This window comes from Oxyura jamaicensis, chromosome Z, assembly GCF_011077185.1.
Source record: "Oxyura jamaicensis isolate SHBP4307 breed ruddy duck chromosome Z, BPBGC_Ojam_1.0, whole genome shotgun sequence".
Classification (NCBI taxonomy): Eukaryota; Metazoa; Chordata; class Aves; order Anseriformes; family Anatidae; genus Oxyura; species Oxyura jamaicensis.
The window spans coordinates 48,537,752-48,560,423 of NC_048926.1; the positions used below are offsets into that span (position 1 = coordinate 48,537,752).

Genomic DNA, 22,672 nt, shown 5'->3' on the forward strand with positions numbered 1-22,672 from the left:
CACAAAATTTCTGCCCATAAAAAAAATAAAATTATTGTTTTTGTGGTGGTTTTTTTTTTTTTTAAAAAAGGGGTTATAAAAAAAAATTTCGGAAAAAAAAAAAAAAAAAAAAAAAAAAAAAGCCAAGGACTGGGACAACTTCAGTGCTGTAGTAGACCCCTGCCTAGTTGGAGATGCCCTTGGCCAGCACCATGGGAGAACAGCACATGCTTCCTGCTCTACCTGTCCCCATGCTCTGAATAAACATCTTCATTCTCTGACCAAAGTTTTATCTGCAGATGACCCACCTTTATGGCACATAAAATCATTTGTTTCCACATCTTCATCAGCATCTAAAGATCAGCTCTCTTGGGATAAAAGAAAATACCCATCAAAGTAGTTAAAACCTCAGAGACTTCACTAACATGCAAGATGGATATAAAAACTTTTTGTGTGCACCTTTCACTAAGGGAAATTTTAAAATGGAATCAGAAAAGAAGAGAAGTTTAGTGTTAAATAGTCAAAAAACTAACAGGTGCAGGAATTTGTATATATAGTCATAGCTGAGTTGAAGTCAATGGACCTATGACAATTTACACTCACCAGGGACATGGCCCATGAATTTTGCTACCAGATGCTCGTTGAGTTTAAAAGCAGTCCCCAAAGTAAGATTTCTCCTACATCTACAGTACAATTTGCATAAACATTACCATGTAGCACTTATTTTTGTGTTTTTAATGAGAAAAAAAAAAAAAAAAAAAAGTAACACTTGACAGAACACCTAAAAAGGTAATTAAAGCCATATTAAATGAACAGAGCAATTTTGCTGAGTTTGATTTGAATATTTATCTGCTAGTTACTGGAAAGTATGCTGTGAACTGAAACTTTAGATTCAATGTCTAATTGGAAAATAACAATTGATATTTATTCCATTGATTATATTAAATGATGAATTTGTTAATCATAATATTCAAGACACCATTTTAAGTCAGGTAATTGATAAAGCAATTCATTGAAATGTCATTAGTGAAAACACAGCTGCAAGTGGTCTTAGTGTTTGTGATAACCTAGAGAAAAATAAGTTGTCAAACAGCAACTTGTAAACAATGCTATTTTTAGCCTACTGCAATTATTTCCACACCTGATTACAAAAAGTGTTTTTAAACACAGAACTTAGACGTCAAAGCCTGCTTCATAATTTGTTTTAAACTGACATATTTAAACAGTCCAGATAATATTTTAAACATATATTCGGATGTTATCATGAAAGGAGGATGTTTTTAATGCAAGTTACTTAAAATACATTTAAACCCAAGAAAACAGGTGGGCATCAATACAATTTAAGCCTATGCCTGCATTGAATCACAAACCAAATTGTCTTGCTCTATAAGCATTGCCTTAAGTCGGTGTCAGCACTTTTGGCTGAGCAGTGTCTTTGCTACAAGCTACCGTGTTCAGTGATTTAAGTGATTAAAATTCATGGAAATTGGTATTTACTTCCCTTCTTTCACAGAATTATCTTTCATCACTCCTGTAACAAGAAATACATAGTCCCCAGTAGCAAAGATGTAGGAAAGAACCAAACATGTGAAGCAGGGGCAGAGTGTTCACGAGATAATACTACGCGCTACTGGGGTTTGATGGTATCTCAGACATTCATGTATTTATCATTACATATTTAGAAAAGATTTCATTATACCAAAAAATATTGCTGTTCTCAACCACAATAACATATGGAAATATAGACATGGTGGGAAGATGGCTCTTAGTAAAGTAGCCTGGGTGAAATATTTGAAGTGGCCCTACATAAATACAAGTTATTGTACTGTTCTACCCATGATCCAGCACAGAGTTACTCAATAAGTAGTAACAGCTCCAGCTTATGGAATATCTGCTTAGTCATTCAGATACAGTGGAACTGTATGTCAGGAGAGAGAAGATAAGAATTTTGACATTTGCAAGGCAGATAGTCCTTTATCACAATGAAAGAAGCAAAGCTAAGCAAGGACACCTGCTCCTGAAATTTCTGCAAGGAACAGAAGATTGTTCCTGGACACATTAGTCATAAACCTCTGACTACCACAAGTAAATTCAAAAAGATGAACTAATATTAATTCTCTCTACAAACTTTCCTCCAATCTCTTTCAATTTACTGACATGGTATTTATGTAAATTCTCCCGTTACTTTCATAGGTCTTAACATGTTTGGATGAAATCTTGAAATCATATGAGTCAGCTGGAAATCCAAGGAAGGTTGCCAATCTGCTTTGTCGAGTATTAGATATTTTTATCAGAAACATCTGTTACCATTAGGGTTACTGAAGAATTTAAAAAAAGAAAAAGCTTCAGGAAGCTAATTTCAACTTATGGGAATATGGACCTGGCCTTGCAGCATTCCAGCTTCTTTCTCACCAAACAAACCATTGAGACTGTCTCCTTCCCCCCCCCCCCTTTTTTTTTTTTTTCTTTCTTTCTTTCTTTCTTTCTTTCTTTCTTTTTTTTTTTTTTTTAAGGCAAGTTATCTTTCCTGATGTGTTGTGACTGTGTAATAAATTGTCTCCCATTGACACTCCCAGGAAAAAGCTGTAGGACCAATGAGCCTTTTAAAGTGCCTCTAACAAGCAAGTCTTTATTTCTCCAACTGCCAGAAAACAGAATTCCTCTTTTATCTTTCCTTCCCATTCCATGCCACCCTGAGCAAGTACACACAGCTCGGCTCCAACAAGTTCTCAGAAGAGTCCACCAGCTGAGAATGCAATTATAATTGCTACCATACAAAGGCAGCAGTAAAACTGGTATCAGGCAGCTGAAGAGCAGGGCCACCATTGCCTTAGGGCCAATGCAGAAGACAGAGGGCTGGACCTGGGCAGCTTGTTTATGCCTAAAAGAACAGAGCTAAGATGGCATGTTGGCTGATCAGCGGGAAGGGAAGGCCATCAAGGGGAGATGGGCAAGGGGCAGCTTTGATCACTGTAATACCATGGAAGGGAGGGCCATTGAGCTTCACCAAACAAGCTGGTCTGGGGGTGGAAGGGTGAAGGAAGGGCAGCTACTTCCTGTCATGTGGCACCAAGCATGCCTAGTTGGCATGAATGTTGGGATATAACAGTTTTCTGTAAAGTGCTTCTTAGCTTTTTAATTAAAAAAGTACAAACTTTTTTTTTTTTTTTTTGTAAAGACAGATTTTAAATATATTTTAATTTTATTTCAGAATTCAAAATGTTTTAACTGACTGTATCCCTATAAACTGATCCTTTATGAAAATATCAGAGCAAATCTAAAAATGAAAGGAACCATATGGATGTAATTTTTTTCTTTTCTTTTTTCTTTTTCTTTCTTTTTTTTTTTTTTTTACATAACAAAAGCAGTTTTGCTATTTCAGCTAACACAGTGATTAAATGGCTGATAGCAGAGAACTTTGTAAAACAGCCAGAAATTATCATAGCATCAGCTATAAACTCAAGGTTACATAATTATATGAACATGGAAGTGCTCATCTTCAAAGTCCTTCACAGTTCATTTTTATTAAAACTACAGAAACTTAACTATTTCTAACTGTACAATATTGAAATGGGGGTTTCACAATAATTATTCCAGTCTTAGGAAAAAAGGATGGTTTATTCTGCTTATCAGAAAACCCCAGCATGAGGTAAGTGATTTCTTTAAAACATCTAAGCATTAATATGAAATTCTTACTTGTTAGATGTTCTGTTTGTTGTTGTTATTGTTTTATTATTTTGTCTGTTTTTGTTTTTTTGTGAATGCAATAGCAACTACATATTGTAGGCAACATTACAGAAAGTTACACTTTTAGAACACATCCCAGTGCTAGAGGCTATTTTCATAGATGTTCTTTACTTCACAGGACATTTTGGAGCTGAAATTTTCCCAAGACCAAAGCGTTTTTTTTGTTTGTTTGTTTGTTTGTTTGTTTGTTTTTCCCAACAAACCAAAACCAATACAAGGAAAAAGCAGCCATTTTGTTCCTGTGCTATTAAGCAGACACCTGCAACTTGCTAGGGCATGCCTTTGCTGTTCCAATGAAACACTAGCTAAATTTGTCCAGTTTTTGCATCATTTCCATCTTCATGTGCGAAGCCCAGCCTATGAGTGTTCAGCTGATAAGTTCTCCAAATACCCAATCTATAGCAAGCTTTGCCAACCTGCATGAGAAAATAAAATTGTTTGGCACCTATGTCAGGGCTAGCACTTCAGGTTAAATAAGGCAATGTTATGAGAAGTTTTCTGAGGGCCCAGGAAGACAGGGGATATAGAAAGGGGAGGTAGAGGCAGATTGGGGGTGTGAAAAGGGGCTACTACTAAAAGTGCCTACAGTCCTCCACAGTCCTAGAGTAAAACCTAACATTTTTTGTGCCTTGCCATTCCTTTCTATCAACAGATAAGTATGTGTCTCCTCTTCTGGGCTGATCTAGTTTGAAGACAGCAGCCTATTATTACAGCTTTCCATCCATTGGCTGGCTCCAGTGACCAAGATCTGGGTGGTACGGATAAGGAATCCAGACCTCATGAAATAATTCTGGTGTGTCATCATAAATCCACATGATTTTTTCCAAATTAGGAAAATTATCTTTTTCTACACAGGAAATTATATGCCAGTTTCAATCAAAGCCTCTGGAGTTCTCAAGAAGAAAAATAGAAACAGGGTCCTCTACCCCAACCACTAGAAGAGGTAGGAAAGAGCAGAATTTGGCCTACCCTTCGCACAGCACCTCAAAGTACCCAAAACTGCTGGGAAGCCTGTATATCTCCCAGCTCTCATGCAAACCCAAATGATAATTTTGAAAACTTTTCTTCCTTTGAACTTAAAACCTTTTACTGAATGCTTTTCACAACTCATTTCTAAAGACACTGCTCTCCTCTATTCTTCTTTCCAATGGCTGAATGTTTTTTTTTTTTTTTTTTTTTTTTTTTTTTTTTTTTTTTTTTTTTTTTCCCCAAAAATGTCCAAAAATGTAATAATGGATGCTGTCTTTTATTTCAGGCAAAGCAGAATATTTCACATTCAAAATTCACAGTTACAATTTCTTTTCAGATGCCACACACAGGATGCCACACAAACATTATTAACTTGATAGGCTGTGAGTAGCAATGTAGCAGCACCACAGCTCCATAAATTAATTTAATCGGGCTTAACGTTAATAAACTCTTCATTAATCAAAACAAATTTGAAGAAAACGCAATTGGCAGATCAAATGCATCTCTTAAGATTAACATGTTAGCATTTATTTCCTAACACTTGAAAACTAAGATCCTGTGAATACTGGTGTATCTGTCAGTTTGAGTGACAAAAAGTTTACAAGCTATCACTCACTGCCTAGTCTTGAAACTATTAAGAATATGTTTTTAAGTAGCATGTAATAAACTGTAATCTATTGCAGAAGAAAGTAGAAAGACAGTCTGTACTCTTCCTATTGAAAGCATAGATTTGTTCCCATTTGAAACTATTTTCTTATACCATTCCCTACTGAGGCAGACTTTTCTTGTTTTGGGGGAAAATTTTTCAATTAACATTGCACATATTTCCCTTGCCCGTTCACTCATTGCTTTGCAATCTGAAACTACTTTATTGGCATGAGGTGGATAGAAAAAAAAAAAAAAAAAAAAAAAGCTTTTTTTGTTTTTGTTTGTTTGTTTGTTTGTAAAATTGAGATGAAATTACCAGGATTTCTGCATGCAGGTCAGCCTGTGGAGACACACCTATTCCATTGAACTAAAGAGACTGATTTCCCAATGTGAAGTAAAGCATGGTGGGGTGGGTGAAAATGTGCTTTCTGGTTTGCAAATTGAACACTTAGAAAACTTTTAGGAGAAAAAAAAGTGTGCCTGTGTGTGCGAGCACATATGTTTAAAAACAATGTTTGTTTTTATATAAAATTGTATAAAGTACAGCTATGTATGTTATGCTGTATAAAAACTGTGATACACCATATGTTGTTTGTCTCCCATATAAAGCAATCCTTTTCCTCTTTTGTAGTATTATCTGGTTTACCAAAATGAGAAATGTAATACTTATGAATGACTTTTGTGAGGAGACTGTTGGTAAGATATGTTGCAATTTTATTTTTAGAGTAATATTACCACAAAAACTTCATATTTTCTTCTACAAAAGAAGTAGAAATTTAAAAGAGTAGGTTTACTTACTACTTTTTTTTTTTCTATTTATTTGAAAAAGGAAAAAAATGAAAGGCTTTCTATCACACCTAATGTTATTTAGTTTTGAAGGGAAATGCTTAAATTTTATCACTTTGTACCATCTGTTTCACCTTTTCTGGTGAATGGTGAATTATTTTCTGGTGAAGTATGGTGAATTAGTTGCATCTATAGTTTGGCTCTTTCAGACTGAAACAGAGAATGAAATAATACAAAAGCAAGGAAAAAATAACTATAAAGCCATAAAAATTGAAAGGATGATTTATGATATGGTGTTACAACATTACCTCATTTTGTTGAATTACCTACTTTTCATTAGAATAGCGTTCCTTTACCTTTGTGCCTAACTACAATATTCACCCTTTCCATGTATGCACTTAGAAGCTATTCAGCATCCTAAGGAACTCTAATTATACTCAGTGTGGCATCAAATACTGACAGGAAGTCTCAGGGACATATAACTGTCCTTTTGTAGGACATACAATAAATACTTTGAAAGCCATTTAAGCTTCTGAACGAAGGAGAGAAGGGGAGGGAAAGAGAGAGGAAGTAAAATCAAAACAAACTAAAGATCCCTGGTTATATCAGGGATGTCCAACAGCTGCAGTAGCTACTTGCCAAAAGCCCAAGGGCCATTACTACTTTGAATATCAATTTACATATATTTTTAAAAGGATCAACAAATGTCTTATTTTGCTTGAAAGTTCTTTGGTAGTTTAACATAAATTGTTTCTCTGAGCTGCCCAAACCTAAGCACCTGTTGATAATCTTGAAATTGCTGGAAGAGGGCATGTTGGGGTCACATTTTTACAAACTTGGAGCTGTATTCAGCTCTTGGCTGTACATGCACATCTCAGAATCACACCTTACTGCTCAACTGATAAAATAGCCTCCTAGCTGTGAGAAACGTGACCACTGCTCCGCAGAGTAAAAAGGAGCTTGTCCTAGCCCACAGTCTGTGGGTAAATTCTCCTTATATAAAACATCAGCTTCATTTAATTATGTAGGTGGGTACCTATAAGCTAAACTTCTAAATTTTGGAAAGCACATCTCTTAGGAAAAAAATGTTCTTGTGCTTTGGTATATTATGTCCTGGAGCCCCATATACAACAGCAAAGTGGTGTGCACTACATTAATTACATTACATGGTCCACCCATTTTAAAGAATCGACTGTACTGCTAACCACAAGAGGCAAGGTGCTTCCTCAGATTTAACCCTACAACAGCTTAACTGTAAAAGCAGACAAGTGTAATTAATTGCCTCTTCCTAAGCTGTTTAAAAGTCTTGTCCAATAGCAAGTCCCATAAGGATGCTGTCTTGCCTTTGCAACCAGGCTCGTGCAGTTCAAAGCAGTACAAAGCAGCTGTATTACACTGTAAGGGCTCAGGGGCATTAGATTTATATAGTAACACAGAGCTCTTTGCATATCCCTTGGCATCCCTTTGTTTGGGGGAGCGGGGTGTTCTGAATAATTTACGTGAGTGGGCATAACAATTGAAACAAAATATTAACTTTTTTTATTATTATTATTATTATTTTTCAAGCTTCTTCCCCTTGTTCTTTTCTTCCTTTAAAAGGAAAGGAAAAGGCTACCACTTGCAAACAGTTTCTTCAGATAACAAGTTGCTGATATAGAGACACAGGTTTTGGCTCATGGCTGTACCTGGACTTCTCAGAGTCACATCTTACAGCCTGATTGATAAGAGAGCTTCCTGGCTGTGAGAAACCTAACCATTGCTCTGGAGAGTACAAAGTAGCCCATAGATGCCTGCTTCTACTCCAGTGCTAACCTCGTTAAATACACACAAGACGTTTAAATCAGTCAATTTTGTAAGTCCATATTGAATTTATACTTCTATCACTAAATAACAAAATGCATAGGTCCTTCATTATTTATTTACTAAAGATTAGAAAAATATTTAAATGGGAAATTAAAGCTGAAGAAATAATATAGCGTGGGAAGAAGCCACAATCTCGTGTGGTGCAAAGCAACCCAAACCAGCACTTCCACTGGTCTTTAAGCTTGCCTTGAATTACACATACTCTGGGTTTTTAATGAGAAAAAAAATGATATTTTTCAAAACCACAAATGTAAGATTAGAATAAAAAATTCTCACTTTCCATTATAAGACAGCAGACTACACTTCTTTTGAGTGTATGTTACAGCTCTGGACAAACCAAATTTTCAGTTATGCATTTATTTGTGAGACATTTTGAGCCTTACTAGGATACTACTTACTGGGATACTACAAAGTAAAAATCAAACAGTATACCAAAAAACTTACATTCTAAAATAGACAAAAGAGAAAAACAGCATGAAAAAGAAGTGTGATGGCTGGTTCACTGAAGCCTTGATTTCACTTCTCTCCTTCCTCTACAGATTTCCTGTCTCAGCCTGAGAAATTGTTAGAGAACATCTAAACCGATGGGCTAAGAAGCAGACCTGAGATTGTGGATCAAAATTCCCCGATAAGAGTCCTAACTCCACACCACAGTGAAATACAGCCTCCCTTCCAACCTTGAAATTAAAAAGGAAACTGACACACAGGGGCTAGAAAGGAACTGCAGCATGTTCCAGCCAGATCCCCAAATTGGATTGTCAGGAAGCCAGGAAATCTGCCAAGGCAAACACATGCTGTTTAATGTAGACCAGCCTGAAATAAACTGTGCCTCGGTTCCTCATTTGCAAAATAGGAGCAACAGTCCTTCCTTTCAGGGGAGAGAATGCACCCTAAAGGTTTTGAAGTGATCCGATCACATAATAGTGGAAAGCACAGAATTCCCAAGATTGCCCATCTCCATTTGATGTACAAGAAATGGAGAGACAAAGGTTAAACAACTTGCTGCAATCACATATGGAGACAGCAGCACAGCCAGAAATTAAATCCAGACCTCTAAAATTACAGTCCAGTGTTTTAATCACAAAATCCTTCTTCTTCCTTGATTAAAACGGGAAAGCAGAACACAAAGTATGTGCTTATTCTGTAACTTCAAGATGTTACCACAAATATCATAGAAAAATGTACAGACCTCAAATATGGACATCTCTTCCAAGTGTATATTTTGCTGAAACAAAAGGCATGCATGTCATTCTGAAGGAGCCTCATATTTAACACCTGGTCCTAGTGGACCTGAATAAACACTGTAAATTCTGAGTTTAAATAGCCTTGTATTAGGTATTAAAACATCTGTTTATGTGAATTTTAAGAAAAATCTCATGTGATTTACAAGATTAAAAATGCTATTATCAGTGTATGAACTGTACTGAGACTAGAAAAGAGTTTTTGCCACTCAAATAGAAGGAAGGAGTGGTGCTGCTGCTGTTAAATTATAATGAAAGTATTCTTCCCTTTCTAAAGTGTGTACATTTAGATTCCCAGACTGATCAGCTAACAAAAATTATTTTTGCCTACAGATAGTACCTTTTTTTCTGGAAGACCCCAGGCATGGGCAAGGAGGTGGCACCGGTGTGAAGTGCAGTGATGACCCACTCCCTTCCATCCTCTTTTTCAAGGTTCATAGTCCCTTTTCCAATTTATAGTTACATGTAAATTTGTCACATTATGAAAACATACTTGCACCCACCACAAGACTGTAGGACTGCCTGTCATATCATGCAGAAGGTCACCATTGGGGTCACAGCAGCTGTGTGCTTTAGTTATATGATAAAAGTGGTAGGATATGCAGAACCACAGAGAATAAACTGCCTACCCTAGCCTTGGGATACCTCAGCTGGGTTTTAACTCAGATGTTATTAGTCTTTAAAAACCTTTTTATTTTCCATCATTTGAAAGAACTGTTTTTTTCTCAACTACAATTCTTTTCACATTTTTATTCAATGGACTGAATTTTAAAATTATTGTTATTGTCCCAAACTGCCTGAATAAAACAAGACATATGAGCAATGCAAAGTTTTTCTGAATGGTTAGTACCTAAAAAATTCCTCCTTGAACTAACAGCAACTTCTACTTGATGATTATGTTTCTTCCCACCTATTTCTCCTTGTAAGTATTTAGCATACAGGCACTGGTAACTGAAAATTCTGAACTAATCTCAGTGTTCAATATTAAAAAAAGAAATAATAAAATAAATTAAAAAAATTCATACTTAGCCTAGTTCCCTGAAACCTTATCAGATTTTCCAGAGGACCTTAAAGCCAACAGACTGTTAGTTATCTTTTATCCCAAATCCCCTTCAGGGTGGTTCCACTACAGTCACGACCTGTGAGGAAACTTGGCTTCAATTTGCCTAATGGATAAAATTCAATCTAACTGTTCAATTCAAGAAAAAATTAAACTAGAGAACAGAGCCCTTTTAGAATGACAGTATCTTGTAAGAGCAATATCTCTGGAAAGAAAGGCAGTTGTTTCTGCTTTCCTACTCTCAGACTTCAAGAGATTAACATTCATTGCCTAATTTTAAACTATTCTAAAGTACCATTCTCTGGTATTTGCTACCCAATTATTTTATTTCCTCTCATTCATACCTTTCTGAATGGACAGGATATCTCTCTTCACATAGGAAAAAGTGAGTAATGTTAATGATACAAAAAATGAAGACGTTATTCAGGGAGAGAAAGGATTCACCCTGCTGTCTATTCCTGTGGTAGAATTGTCCTCTAGTAGCATGTCTCTTTGGACAGCAAAGGCTGGTCAGAGACTAGTTTTTTGGTAGAGTTTTAATTTTATTTCATTTATAAATTAATTTGTAGTAGCTATTAATACTTTCAATAATTTTAATACTTTTGATGAATAAAGTAATAAATAAGGTACAGAAAACTCTCAACATCACTAGCAGACAGTCAGGTCCCTTTTTTTTTTGCACTGGCAAATCAAGCTGCATAATGCACATTTGATCTGCAGCAATTCTTAATTGTTAGATAGCTTTTAAAAATCCACAGCAGAACACGTGGATTGTATAAAAATACCTTGCTAGATGTTATCTGTATAGGTGAAGGTTTTTATCCCTTAATAATTCATTAGGTATAGTTTTAAAACAAGATACAATGGTTTTAAGTTTCAGCGCTTTCACTGAAGCATGTCTTTTTGGAAGCATTAATGCCAGGAGAAACGGCACTCAGGTGGTTCAACACGAGACTGTGCTGCACAGCCAGCAAACAGAAAGAGCCCTTTGTTCCACACCAGCCCCTTCCAAGCAGTTTGGTATTTCATTCATCTTTTTCCCCTTTCCTTCATTCTGGCTTACAAGTTGACCTGCACAATTTTATACAAAATATTCATTAGAAACAACAATAATAATGATAACATAGTCGGCTTCTGAAAAGAGGAAAAATAACACTGTCAAATTACAGCAAATTATTTGCAATACTAGGTGGAAGTCAGGGAACATGGGAATTTTTTAAAAAAGTAATGAATAGTAATATAAAAGGAGGATAAGGATTTTGGAAAGATGGACAAAACCTGATTATGTAGAAAGGTACAAAAAAATTAAATAGGGTCAGGCATTAAATGAGGCAAAAATCTGTAATCCCTGAAAGCTACTGGACCTCCGTTGCTAAGTCCCTCAAGATTTCTCTCTTGACCTTTGATCTCAGCCTGCTTTTCTCAAGTTTCAGCTTTCTCTTCAATCTAGCAGATATGCAAAATAAATAAATAAATAGATAAATAATCTGCCAGTACTGTACTCTTCGTTACAGTTCCAATGGCAAGCCCAAAAAATGATGGAAAGCTATTGCTTCCAGGTTCACCCCTTGTACCTTTGGTACGGGACCATTTTAGGGGTGTCCTATCTCAAACCAGTTCCAGAACCATATGAAATAAAGTTGTTTATTCCTTTATTTTAACCTATAGTTGAAAACCAGTAAAGTTTAAATAACAAAGTGTTCAAAAGCTAGGTAAAGCAGGAATTAAAGATATCTAAGAAACGTTAATCCACTTCTTCTTTTAGTGGGCATGAAACCAAGAATTCTGTGTCACATATTTTATTTTTTCACTTTAACAGTGTGTGTGTGTGTTTTTTTTAAATTATGTTGATATTTGTAAAATATTAACAAATAATGCTCAGTGCAGGAAAAGAGGTTGAATGATATAGTATTAGAGAAACCACAAGAAATAATATTATTTGCTTAATAACACAGCAGGAATCAAAGTAAAACCTGGTTCCCAGCCTTTCATCTTGTTCTCAGAGCTCACTACTCTTCAGCTGTGTTCAAAACTGTGTTTTTTGAACTTCAGTTCAGTGCTTCACTATGCATATTTTGGTTTGCTATCTCTTGTACCAGTCTCTGCTTTCCAAACCTGTAAAAGAATGGATGGCTTCCTGGCATCTCACTACTTTACCCTTTGTAGAGCAGGTGCATAACAGTTTTTTAAAGTAAAGTGTTGTATAATCTTAAATAGGATTTCAGTGGTTCCAGAAATTATTACTTTTTTTTTTTGTATGCTGTCTTGAACAGCTGTTTTTAATCTTCAATCGTTAGCAATCAATTTTAAGAAAAATATGAAACCTTGTGAAATCTTTACAATGTTGAAATCCTTTAAATGAATTTGCACATTCTGTGTATATATAAAGTACAAGAATGTGTACTATGTGTTATTACTTTTATACGTGTAAGATTACTGAGTAAAGTATCTATAAAATGGATGCTGTGGTGGTTAGTCCACTGCAGCAATTTAAGGAATTTCCACTCAAGGCAGTTCAGTGGTCTCAAGCACTGACCAGTTATGAATGTCTTAAAAACATCCATGCATCTTTACAAATTCACTTTTATCCTTGTTTTTAATTACTCCATTCCTACTGTAACTTCATGAAATTAACGCATAAAAAGGCCTTGTTGCATTCCATATGCCATTGATTGATATGCTGCAGAATCTATCTTAAGAATACACAATATGTATTATTTAAATTAAAACTCATAGATAAAGCAGAACACAGAGCTGATCTAGTCAGAAGGATGAAATTAGATCTGCAAGTGAACAACTAAACTAAGTACAGCTAAGAAAAATCAGCCAGTAACTACTAAAGTCAAAATGACACTTACAAACAGAAGTTATCTAACAGCTCAGAGAGGATTCTAGTTTTGTTTTATCTGACTTTTCAAACTATACTAGTATAACATGGATAAATTCATAACCACAGCAACCTAAGCGTTTTACCCATTCATTTTTAACCGCTCATCCAGCCCATGCTTGCCCTGTAAACAATTAGTGTTCAAACATCATGACTCTGTGGTATTTTCATTGTCCTAAATATGAAATAAGCAAGAAGTTGTTTGAGAATATTTGATCAAACCCAAACCCACAGTAACAGAATGCTATTCCTGTCAGAAAAGGTTTCACTCATTCTACGAGTTTTCAGTCATATTAGATATTTTTAGTAAACATACTGCAGTTGGAGGCAGTGTTTACTGAGTTTATGAACCAAATTCTTACAAAGCAAAATTGCTCAGAATACATTAAGTAATTTTCCAAAATGTACTTACTGAAGATTGTGATTTGGGCTGTTTGTTGGACCTGCAAACATAAAACAAACAAACATTGCTGGCAAGTTAGGCTCAAACACAACAGCAACAAACACAACAGCATAAAAATAAATAATAAATAAATAAATAAAAAGCAACCTAAAGCAAACTGTCTCTTTAAGGAACATTTGTCTCAAGATTCAAACAAAAGCCTCTGGGTTCCTGCACATAATTACATATTGCTATTTTCAAGACCACAAATAAAAATCACATGAATCTTTCTGTCTGTTCAGGCAGCAATTTGAGTGGACTTATTTTTTTGTTGGAAAATATCTGCTGCCATAAAAATATAGGCTGTTAAAAAGACAATGTGTTATCTTGACACATCTCTTACCTCTTACTAAGCCTCACCTGAGCCTTACTATCAGAGTTTATGGTATGACAAGGGTATGCCCTTAACCTTTCTCACAATGGGAACAAGGTCTGATAGCCAGCACTTAATAAATCACTACAAACAAACTGAGGAGTTAGTTATTATCAGTATAAAACTGGAAGACACTTTAGGAAAACATGTCTTGAATTATTTTTTCACTACATCAGAAATACCTACAAGCAAAATAAATAAATAAATGCTTTGCTTGCAGACTGAATGATCAAGTCTCCAAAAAACAATTAAAGTACTTCTTGAAGGTGTAGTGTAGATGCAGTAGGTCTGTTCTCAAAGGGCAGACTTTGAGGCCAGTTTTTAAGTAGCAGTACCAACATGATAGTTCACAAGGATAGATACAGTGTTATTGAACATCAAAAGAAAACAAAAACTGCTTCACTTCAGTGTTGGTTTTTGTTTCTTTCTTTAAAAATATATATATATATATATATATATATATATGTATATATATATTTATATTTGTGCTCAGCATTAAAGTGAAAACTTCAGGCAATGAAATGTTACCTTTTAATACATTATTCTGGCACTTAAAATTTTTTCTTCGCTACATATTTACAGACTTCCATCTGTATTTACTTTCTTTTATTACTGGTGAATGGGTATCGAGTTCAACCATGAAGTTCTACGATGGGGAGAGGCCCCTGGCAATGGCTTTATTTATTTCTTTTCATTGCTGAGGATTCTTAAAACATCATATTCAATTCTCATTATGTTATTGTGAAAACTAATACCTAGCCAATAAAGTATTCTGAGTAATTATATAAGCCAGGAACTCACCAAGCCTTACAAACAACACTCCTGTTGCAGTTATCGTCTTCATCCCATTGGAAGCCACACACTGGTAGTATCCTGTATCCGTGGTATCGAGATCCTGAATTCTCAGACGTGAACCATAATCTGTTTTTCTTATGATGATACGTCTTGGCTCCTGCACCACAGGAGCATCATTTTTTAGCCATCTGACATTTGGAGATGGATTTCCTGCTACCTTGCAGTGGAGGATTGCTGTTTGCCCCTGGACTACAGTGATATTGTTTACTGGTTCCAAAAAGGTCAGAAAGTAACCTGTAAGGGTAAGAGGTCAGAAAAGATCAAACTTCACTTGAGTTGGGATAAAAGACTGCCCAAAGGCACATTTTTATGAGTGGATCTTGGAAACAGTTTCAGCTTTCTTTCAAGGATATACGAATAGACAAATAAGTAAATATACTCTTCATTGACCTAGATAAAGCATGGCATCACACTCCAATTTGTGTTTTGTGATTGACTTCAGGTTTGTCTACAGGTAAGTATGCAGATTAGGAGGTCAGACATGAGTTAATACCATTACATTTCTATCTCCCTTCACCTACTTTGAAGCTATATTTTTAAATTGACATTTTAAAGCTATAGGCTTCCATTTTTTTGTCAAGTCCCAAAATAGTGCTAAAATGGACAAATAGAAGTCTGTATGTATATTGGGTAAACAGGTATTGTTGATTTAAATTTTATAAATGAAAACTAAAATCACTAACTTGTGGTTTGCTGAAAGCAAAGGGCTTGTCAGAAAGCCTGTATGCTGTATTGGTGATCTCAAGTGGTAAATGGAATATTTAACAGAAGAACGATGTGAAAAATTTGGTAATCATAAATTCTGTAGCTTATTGCTTTTAAATTTGATTTGGCATTAGAAGTCCTGCAACTGAAGTGTATCACACATTGAAAGCATTCAATTCCATTGAAATAATAATGAGATTGTCAAAAAAACTGAGAAAAGTATTCATCTGTCATGTTCATGTTTCCTTTCATGAATTTATCTAGACATCGAGCATTACGTATACTTCATATTGCACTTCATTTTTGTGTCAGTTAGATCCAAATAAAAAAGTAACTTTGATGCATGTCCATAAGTGCCCTTTCCTATCAGTTAAATTATTTTGCAGTTGTCTAATTAGGAGATAGCATATCACTGTACAGGAATCTAACATCAGAATGCAGCAGTCAACATTCTCAGTCTAATTCCTGAAATACCTTCAAGAAAATTGATGCTCTGCTTTGATTTACATTTGACATAACCATGAAAATCAGTTCCTCTCTAATGGCTAAGGGTAGCACTGGAAAAGGAACAAGCAGCAGTAGAAACATCAGAATATAAAGAATTTGGAAAGCCAAATTTTTACTGAGTATTACCTTGTTCTATACAATTGGAATTTCAAAAGAATTCCTGCTTTACAGTACAGTATGAAAATACAATGTAGGCAAGTGTGAATTTAGTATGTCAGTAAACAGAAAATGAAGTAAGATCTAAATACATAATCTCTGCATAACATTACTGACTTAAGGAAAATTAGTTTATTATCCTCTTGCTTATAAAATAAATTATTCTGTCTGCAATCTTACATTAATTTTCATGATTGTTAGCCTACTGTTCCTTAGTAGTCTTTAAAACATTTTGACAGAACACAAAATATATTAAAATACTTTGTTAAAAAAAAAAAAAAAAAAAAAAAAAAAAAGAAAAAAATTGTGGGGGAGATATATGAATGCTTTCTGCCAGGTCTTGCTTAGGATTTCTTGTCATTTATGGTTACATTTCACAGCTGCAGAGTTGGCATAACTAGGATGACATTCTGGCAGGTAACGGAAAATCAAATTACTGCAAGCAAGAATGTAAGCAAGGTCCCACCCCCAAAGCAGAAAAGGAATTTCCATGCCTATTTCACTTTTGATCATTATTTAAAGAATATAAACATTTATTTTGCTACTTTTTCATAATCCCTATGTAGCCTATTTTCAAACAGTGCAGTTGAGGCAGAGTATACAGGCAGGAAGATAAATTAGTCTGCATTCATTTGAAATATGTTTGAAAAAGAGTTGCCATAGTCAATAAGAACCAACTGAGTTAGAAGAACCAATTTATGAAAATAAATGAAAAGAAGCAGAGAATTAAAAGAAATAATAATAATAAAAAATCTTAAAAAAAAAAGGGGGGGTTGGGGGGGGCAACTGAGGAAGTGCAATGACATCCAGTCACGTCAGTGACAGTTAAGTTGTTTGGTGGAAGACTAGAGCCACGACATAGGGCCATGAGAGCACCAACTAAAGGAGCAGTACTGTGTCTGCTGGGGTGGCCGGAATGTACCTATACAAAGGAGCTGAAGGAGTTTAAAGAACCTTTTGGAGGAGAGACTGGACCACTTCCAACATGGAGCCAGCACAGAGATAGTCACTTAGCTCAGAGCTGCTCCTGATCTCCTGATTCCTATGAAGAGAGAGGCAGAGAGGATGCTTTCCATGATTATGGGCCAATTCAGGTGTAGTAAACTGACAGTCACTGTGGTTCTGCAGTACAATTTTTGTTCTTAACACAGAGAAATGTGAGAAGCCTACAACGTTCTTGATCTATTTGTCAGCTTTTGTGTCATTGGCCATCTTATAGCTTGCTTTACCCTTTATCTCTATTTCACTTTTCGTGACTTAAAATGACCTGGGTTGAGTCTTCAGCTGAGGTTAGCTATGGATATTACATTTAAATTAATTCAGCTGAAAATAGACATTAAATTTACAATAAGTAAAGATCAAGAATTGTTATTAATTCAAGACTAAATCCATGTTAAACCTTGCTGTTATTCCAATTAAACTAGAATTACTATGGGAAGTAATTTGGTCTATAGCTTTTAAAACAAAATATTTCATCTGAATTTATGAATCAGATTCCATTAATAATGAGAACAAAACTATTACCACTAAGAGCAATGCCAAAGATTTATGGACTAATTCAGACCCAGTGTGATTAGATGCACTTCCCCTGAAGTCAGTGTAACTGAATCCATTTCCTGCAGGTCAAAATTTGGCTTTAGTTCATTACTCCTCCTGCCAATTTTATTTTGTGCAGTGTTTTAAATTACCCTGTTATTACAAATCAAGTAATAAATATTTTAACCTACCGAACTTTGAAGCACTCCTGTTTTCTTCAAAGTTCTGTGGAAAAGCTTAGGAGCATTAGGGAACATGAAGGCCTAACCACTGCTTATGTCAGTACCCTGAAGTACACTCTGCTTGCTAGGTTCATTTTCTCTTTGAGAAATAATGCTGAAGTCTGGCATTTATATACTTACTGAATCTGAAGTGATCGTATGGAAGAGTGGGCAGCCGTTTCTTATGCTGCCCTGTTATTTGGCATCCAATTTAGACAACCCCAAATTGCAAAACTTTCAAACAAAGTGGAAAATTTTACCAACCATATTCTTAAGAACATTTTCCTTATTTAATTTCTGTGGTGATATTTAACAGTTACTTTTTGTGATGTACGGCACACCACAAACACTGTGTGGATGCCAGCTTGATGCAATGGTTTGGAGAAAAAAACAAACTGGTTCCCAGACTAAAATGGTACCCTAACAACATTAAAAGCAAACTTTTTCAATTTAGCTCTCTCTCTTAATAAGTAAACATTCATTTGGACAAGTACAGAGGAAAATGAAACATGAAAACTCTAGGACTTGTATTTTATTTAACTTGTGTTTTATATTTTTGTTCTGTAACAGACAACTAGAGATTTTTAAAACCTGAACAGATTTATTTTTCTGTTTTAATAGTGAAATATCTATGAAACAAATAATAAATATTCTCCATAATATGTTTTGGGCTTGCTATGTGCAAAAAAAGCATTACTAAACTTGTAAATATCATGTTAGTAACAATTCTATTTCCTTTGTAATATAGGTATTCAACTAGATTTTAAAAAAATAAAAATCCAAGTATAATGGCCAGCAGTTTTCTGTGTTGCACAAAAACTGGTTTTATATACAGTCTTTTCTGTACTCTGGCTTTGTTCCAAAGTTCATGAAAACGAAGGAAAATGCTTCCTTTGCTTTCAGTGGTCTTTGGCTTGGTTATCAGATTGCTCGGATTACTACAAAGGGAAAAGATATCTGATGGATGTCTCTGCATTTGCTGTAGGCAAAGGTACTCTAAATTAAATTTCTCTTTTATTATGGTTTCTAACATATTGTACAACCATTACTAATAGTTGTTTTGCTTGAATGGAGTAAAAACTGTTCTGTCAAGAAGCTATGAGAGAATAATACAACTTAATCTACATATTATGTTATACTATCATACTCTATGTACCCTGAGAATAAAGTAGCTTAGGAAAATGACTGACATGAACGCTGGAGAACTCTTTCATATTTTGAAATGTCTTTGTTACGTTGCCAGTCCTTCATATTTTAACCTGAAATAGATTTGATACAAATATATCAAACAGAATTCCACAGCAAATCAAAATTAAGATGACAGGACTATTTTGCATGTTTTGGCAAGAATATAAAAATAAACTTTTCCCACATAGGGTAAGAATGTCAAATCGTTGTTATATGCACAAAAACACATATTAAGCTAAAAACATAAAGAAAGCAACTATCACAGAAACCTCACATACATACTATTTTTCTTCTTTTTATTTAAATTATTCTGGGACTTAGATGTCATAGTTATTGTCTCAAACCATAAGTGGCATGCTTGTCATAAACACGATACAAAATGATCATTCTACTTCTGTTATTTTAAGATCTTAGCTTAGATCTTAGAGTTGGTTCTAAAGTATTTCTCTAAATCTCTTTAGTTACTTTGAATCAAATTAATTCTGTCTTAGATGTTTTTGATTAGAGTTTTGATTTCCATTTTTGTTAGTTGCTGCTCATCTTCCCTATGCTGATTTTAGAAATAACCAAGCATAACTAATTTTCAAACTATCATCATGATCACCTCCCTGAGTAGCAATTATCAAAAATTTGCAGCTATTTATTTCAGAAATTCTTAATCACTTATGAATACTGAAATCTTAGGAGATAGGAAGATATCATCAATGTTACTTTCCAAATGTAGAAACTAAAGCAAGGAGAGTTTGTTTAAGTGACTTGCCAAATTTACACGTGGTTTAAGTGGTTATTTGTACAATATTATTCCAAGTTCCACATGTCCAATTTCTGAAAGAATGGAAAATCTGAACCTTATAGTGCTAGATACCTAAAGATAAAACAATATCTTCAGAGCAAATGGTAATAATTACATCTAAATTTTATCACCTTTTAGAATGCATGTTCTCTGATAAGTCATATATGCACTTAAATAATTTTAAATGCAACAGTTGAAAAAAAGCATAAATCCATCTCCTCGGTATTATATAACATATCATAAGTTGCAACAGTATTAGCTTTAAATACTAAACATTTAAAATCAACTTTTTAATATATAAAAAATCAAAATGTATTTTCAGCAAAACTGCATCCAATTCAAAGCCTTTTTTGTTCACTAATAGGACTTCCCAGTTTTCAAAACCATTAGAAAAATATATAACATCTTTTGTTTAAATAGCAGTGTTGGATTATCATTCCCTCTACTCTTTGCTTTTTCTTTATTTCTACCTCTCCACAATTTTCATTTTTGTCTTCAAATAACTCATAGTTATTTTTGTAGGCTGTAAAAAATAACATAGGCTCTCTTGCCCCAGCTTCAGCTGGCAACCTTCTGTGATGGCATTTCATTTTCTTTTAAGGTTAATAATACTTTACATCCAACACTATATATATATATATATGTATACAATATATATATATATTATATAAATAATAAATATATATATAAAGTAACCATATTTCCATTAGGAGCTAATTCACTATTTCCAGTAATAAGACATATTTTTTTAACTTAAAAAACATACTTTAGTTTATGGAATAGCATAATGTTAACAGTGCTCTAATTTTACAGGTAAAAGAAATGACTTGAGAGATGACGCTACTCCCAAAGGTACTGTTATGAATACAGAAAAGAGTATAAAACATTCAAAGAATTGACAGGTAATCTATAAAAATATCAAAGCATTGTGGAGTGTTCTAAGCTTATCTAAGATCAGAACACTGTCATAAGAGATAAGAAAGATGAAAGTTGCCAAAATATAAAGCACTTCTTTCCAGAGTTTTGTACAGCAACACTGCTGAAAGTACAGGAGCTTAGGGGACATGTATCGTACCATTGCACCTCAGTTGATGGTGAGAGTCCAGTAAAGTGGCTCTTTCCACATATAAATCACTGGAAATACACTGAGAAGCACCACTCTACTAAGGAGAGGGTGGAGTATAAGACTGGTACAGACTGTTTTCCTAAATGTAAAGCAGTCTTCTCAATTCTTTGGCCTTTAACTCCAGTACGAAGATGAGCAATTTATAGCAATATATTGAAGCCAGGTTAGGAAATGCAAGAGATGTTTGGCAGCTCTCCTAAAATACATGAGTAGTTAAGGAAACTAAGTTGAGTTATACATTGCTACGTAATGTTTCCAGATAAACTGATACTTTACAGCTTAATTCAATCCCATTATTTGCACCCCATTTTCCTTATACGTTTTGATCTCAATGTACAAAAATACATCCACAAGCATGTAAAATAAAATGTTTTGGATCACATACACTTTGGATCACATACACAAGCAGCTGGATACTTGAGATATACTTTGGAACAAATTACAGACAATTTGGGAATAAAGAATTGCCATTGAAATATTGCCACAGTCTGAATGTTGTCCCTCACACTTAAATCAGTGGGCTTATGCTCTCTTATTAGCAGAAGGAAACCTATTTTTGAGCAGTACTTTCTCATACGTAGAGGGATGAAGCCCAGGTGTCTCACTTAGACTAAGTGTCCTACTTGGTGGAACTCATTGGACTGGGAAGAGATTTATTTATTTATTTAACATTCTGACATACCCAGAAGACCTCCAGAAGACCTAAGTTCTCCTACAGCAAAAGCTCACTGTTCCTGGTTCCAGAAAAGCATTGCTCAGAGGCAGTGCTCTTTTGGTGGCAATTCAGGTATTCACTTAAAGGAAACAGGTAGGTAAATTCTCCTTGTTGGTAGGTAAATTTACCAGTAGGTAACTTCTCCTTGATGGCTGAGTCACGGTCCTACAGTCCTACCCCATCAACTTTCAGAAGTTGTTGTCATAGTGAAGTCTGTTCAGAGCTAGAAGGCTAGTTTCACTTGAATGAACAGACTTAAAACTTTTTAAAAAGTTGCATATTATTAATATTAATATGCTTAACCTGGTTACTCCTGGAGAAAGAAATATTTTTCAGTGTTTCTGGAGGATTTTGAGGACAAAAGTGACCTACACAGTTCTGCAGTGGATCTAACCTTGGTAATATTGAGGTTTGTTTACTATTGTTTTCAGGCCTATTTTGAGTCAATTATACTAACAGAAATGGAAAAAAAAAAAAAAAAAAAAAGTCATGAACAGATTAATATAACTAAACATTCCTCAATGAAGAAAAGAAAACCAATGTGGTAGAAGAGGGTAAGGACTCTTTCTAATTTTCTCATGGAACACACAAATTTCCAAAATATATCTGTGCAATGATTTTTGAAATAAAAATTGTTACCTCTTTATGATACAGAAACACAAGGGTTAACTTGTGTTAACATTCAAACCAAAGAAACAAAATGTTTCAGGCAATGGATTTTTGCTTATTTGAGAATTTTGTAGTCACAAAAATAAGAGGAGTAAAATGAGGCCACTTCCAGACCAGACATGCTAGAAACTAGCAACTGATTCTATACCAATGAGTCATATAAGAACAAGGGTCCCTCTCTTTCTTTCTTTTTTTTTTTTTTTTTT

General features: G+C 34.6%; 1 protein-coding gene across 3 annotated transcripts in view; it reads right to left on the bottom strand.

Moving 5' to 3' along the window:
• ROR2 (receptor tyrosine kinase like orphan receptor 2) overlaps nucleotides 1-22,672 on the bottom strand; it is a 149,233-nt gene that overhangs the window by 19,623 nt on the left and 106,938 nt on the right. For all 3 annotated transcript variants that reach the window (XM_035310534.1, XM_035310536.1, XM_035310535.1), the window contains exons 3-4: nucleotides 14,797-15,084; nucleotides 13,593-13,623 (exon numbers count right to left, since the gene is read on the bottom strand). In XM_035310534.1, the coding sequence (XP_035166425.1) occupies nucleotides 13,593-13,623; nucleotides 14,797-15,084 (319 nt within the window). The remainder of the gene's footprint in view (nucleotides 1-13,592; nucleotides 13,624-14,796; nucleotides 15,085-22,672) is intronic.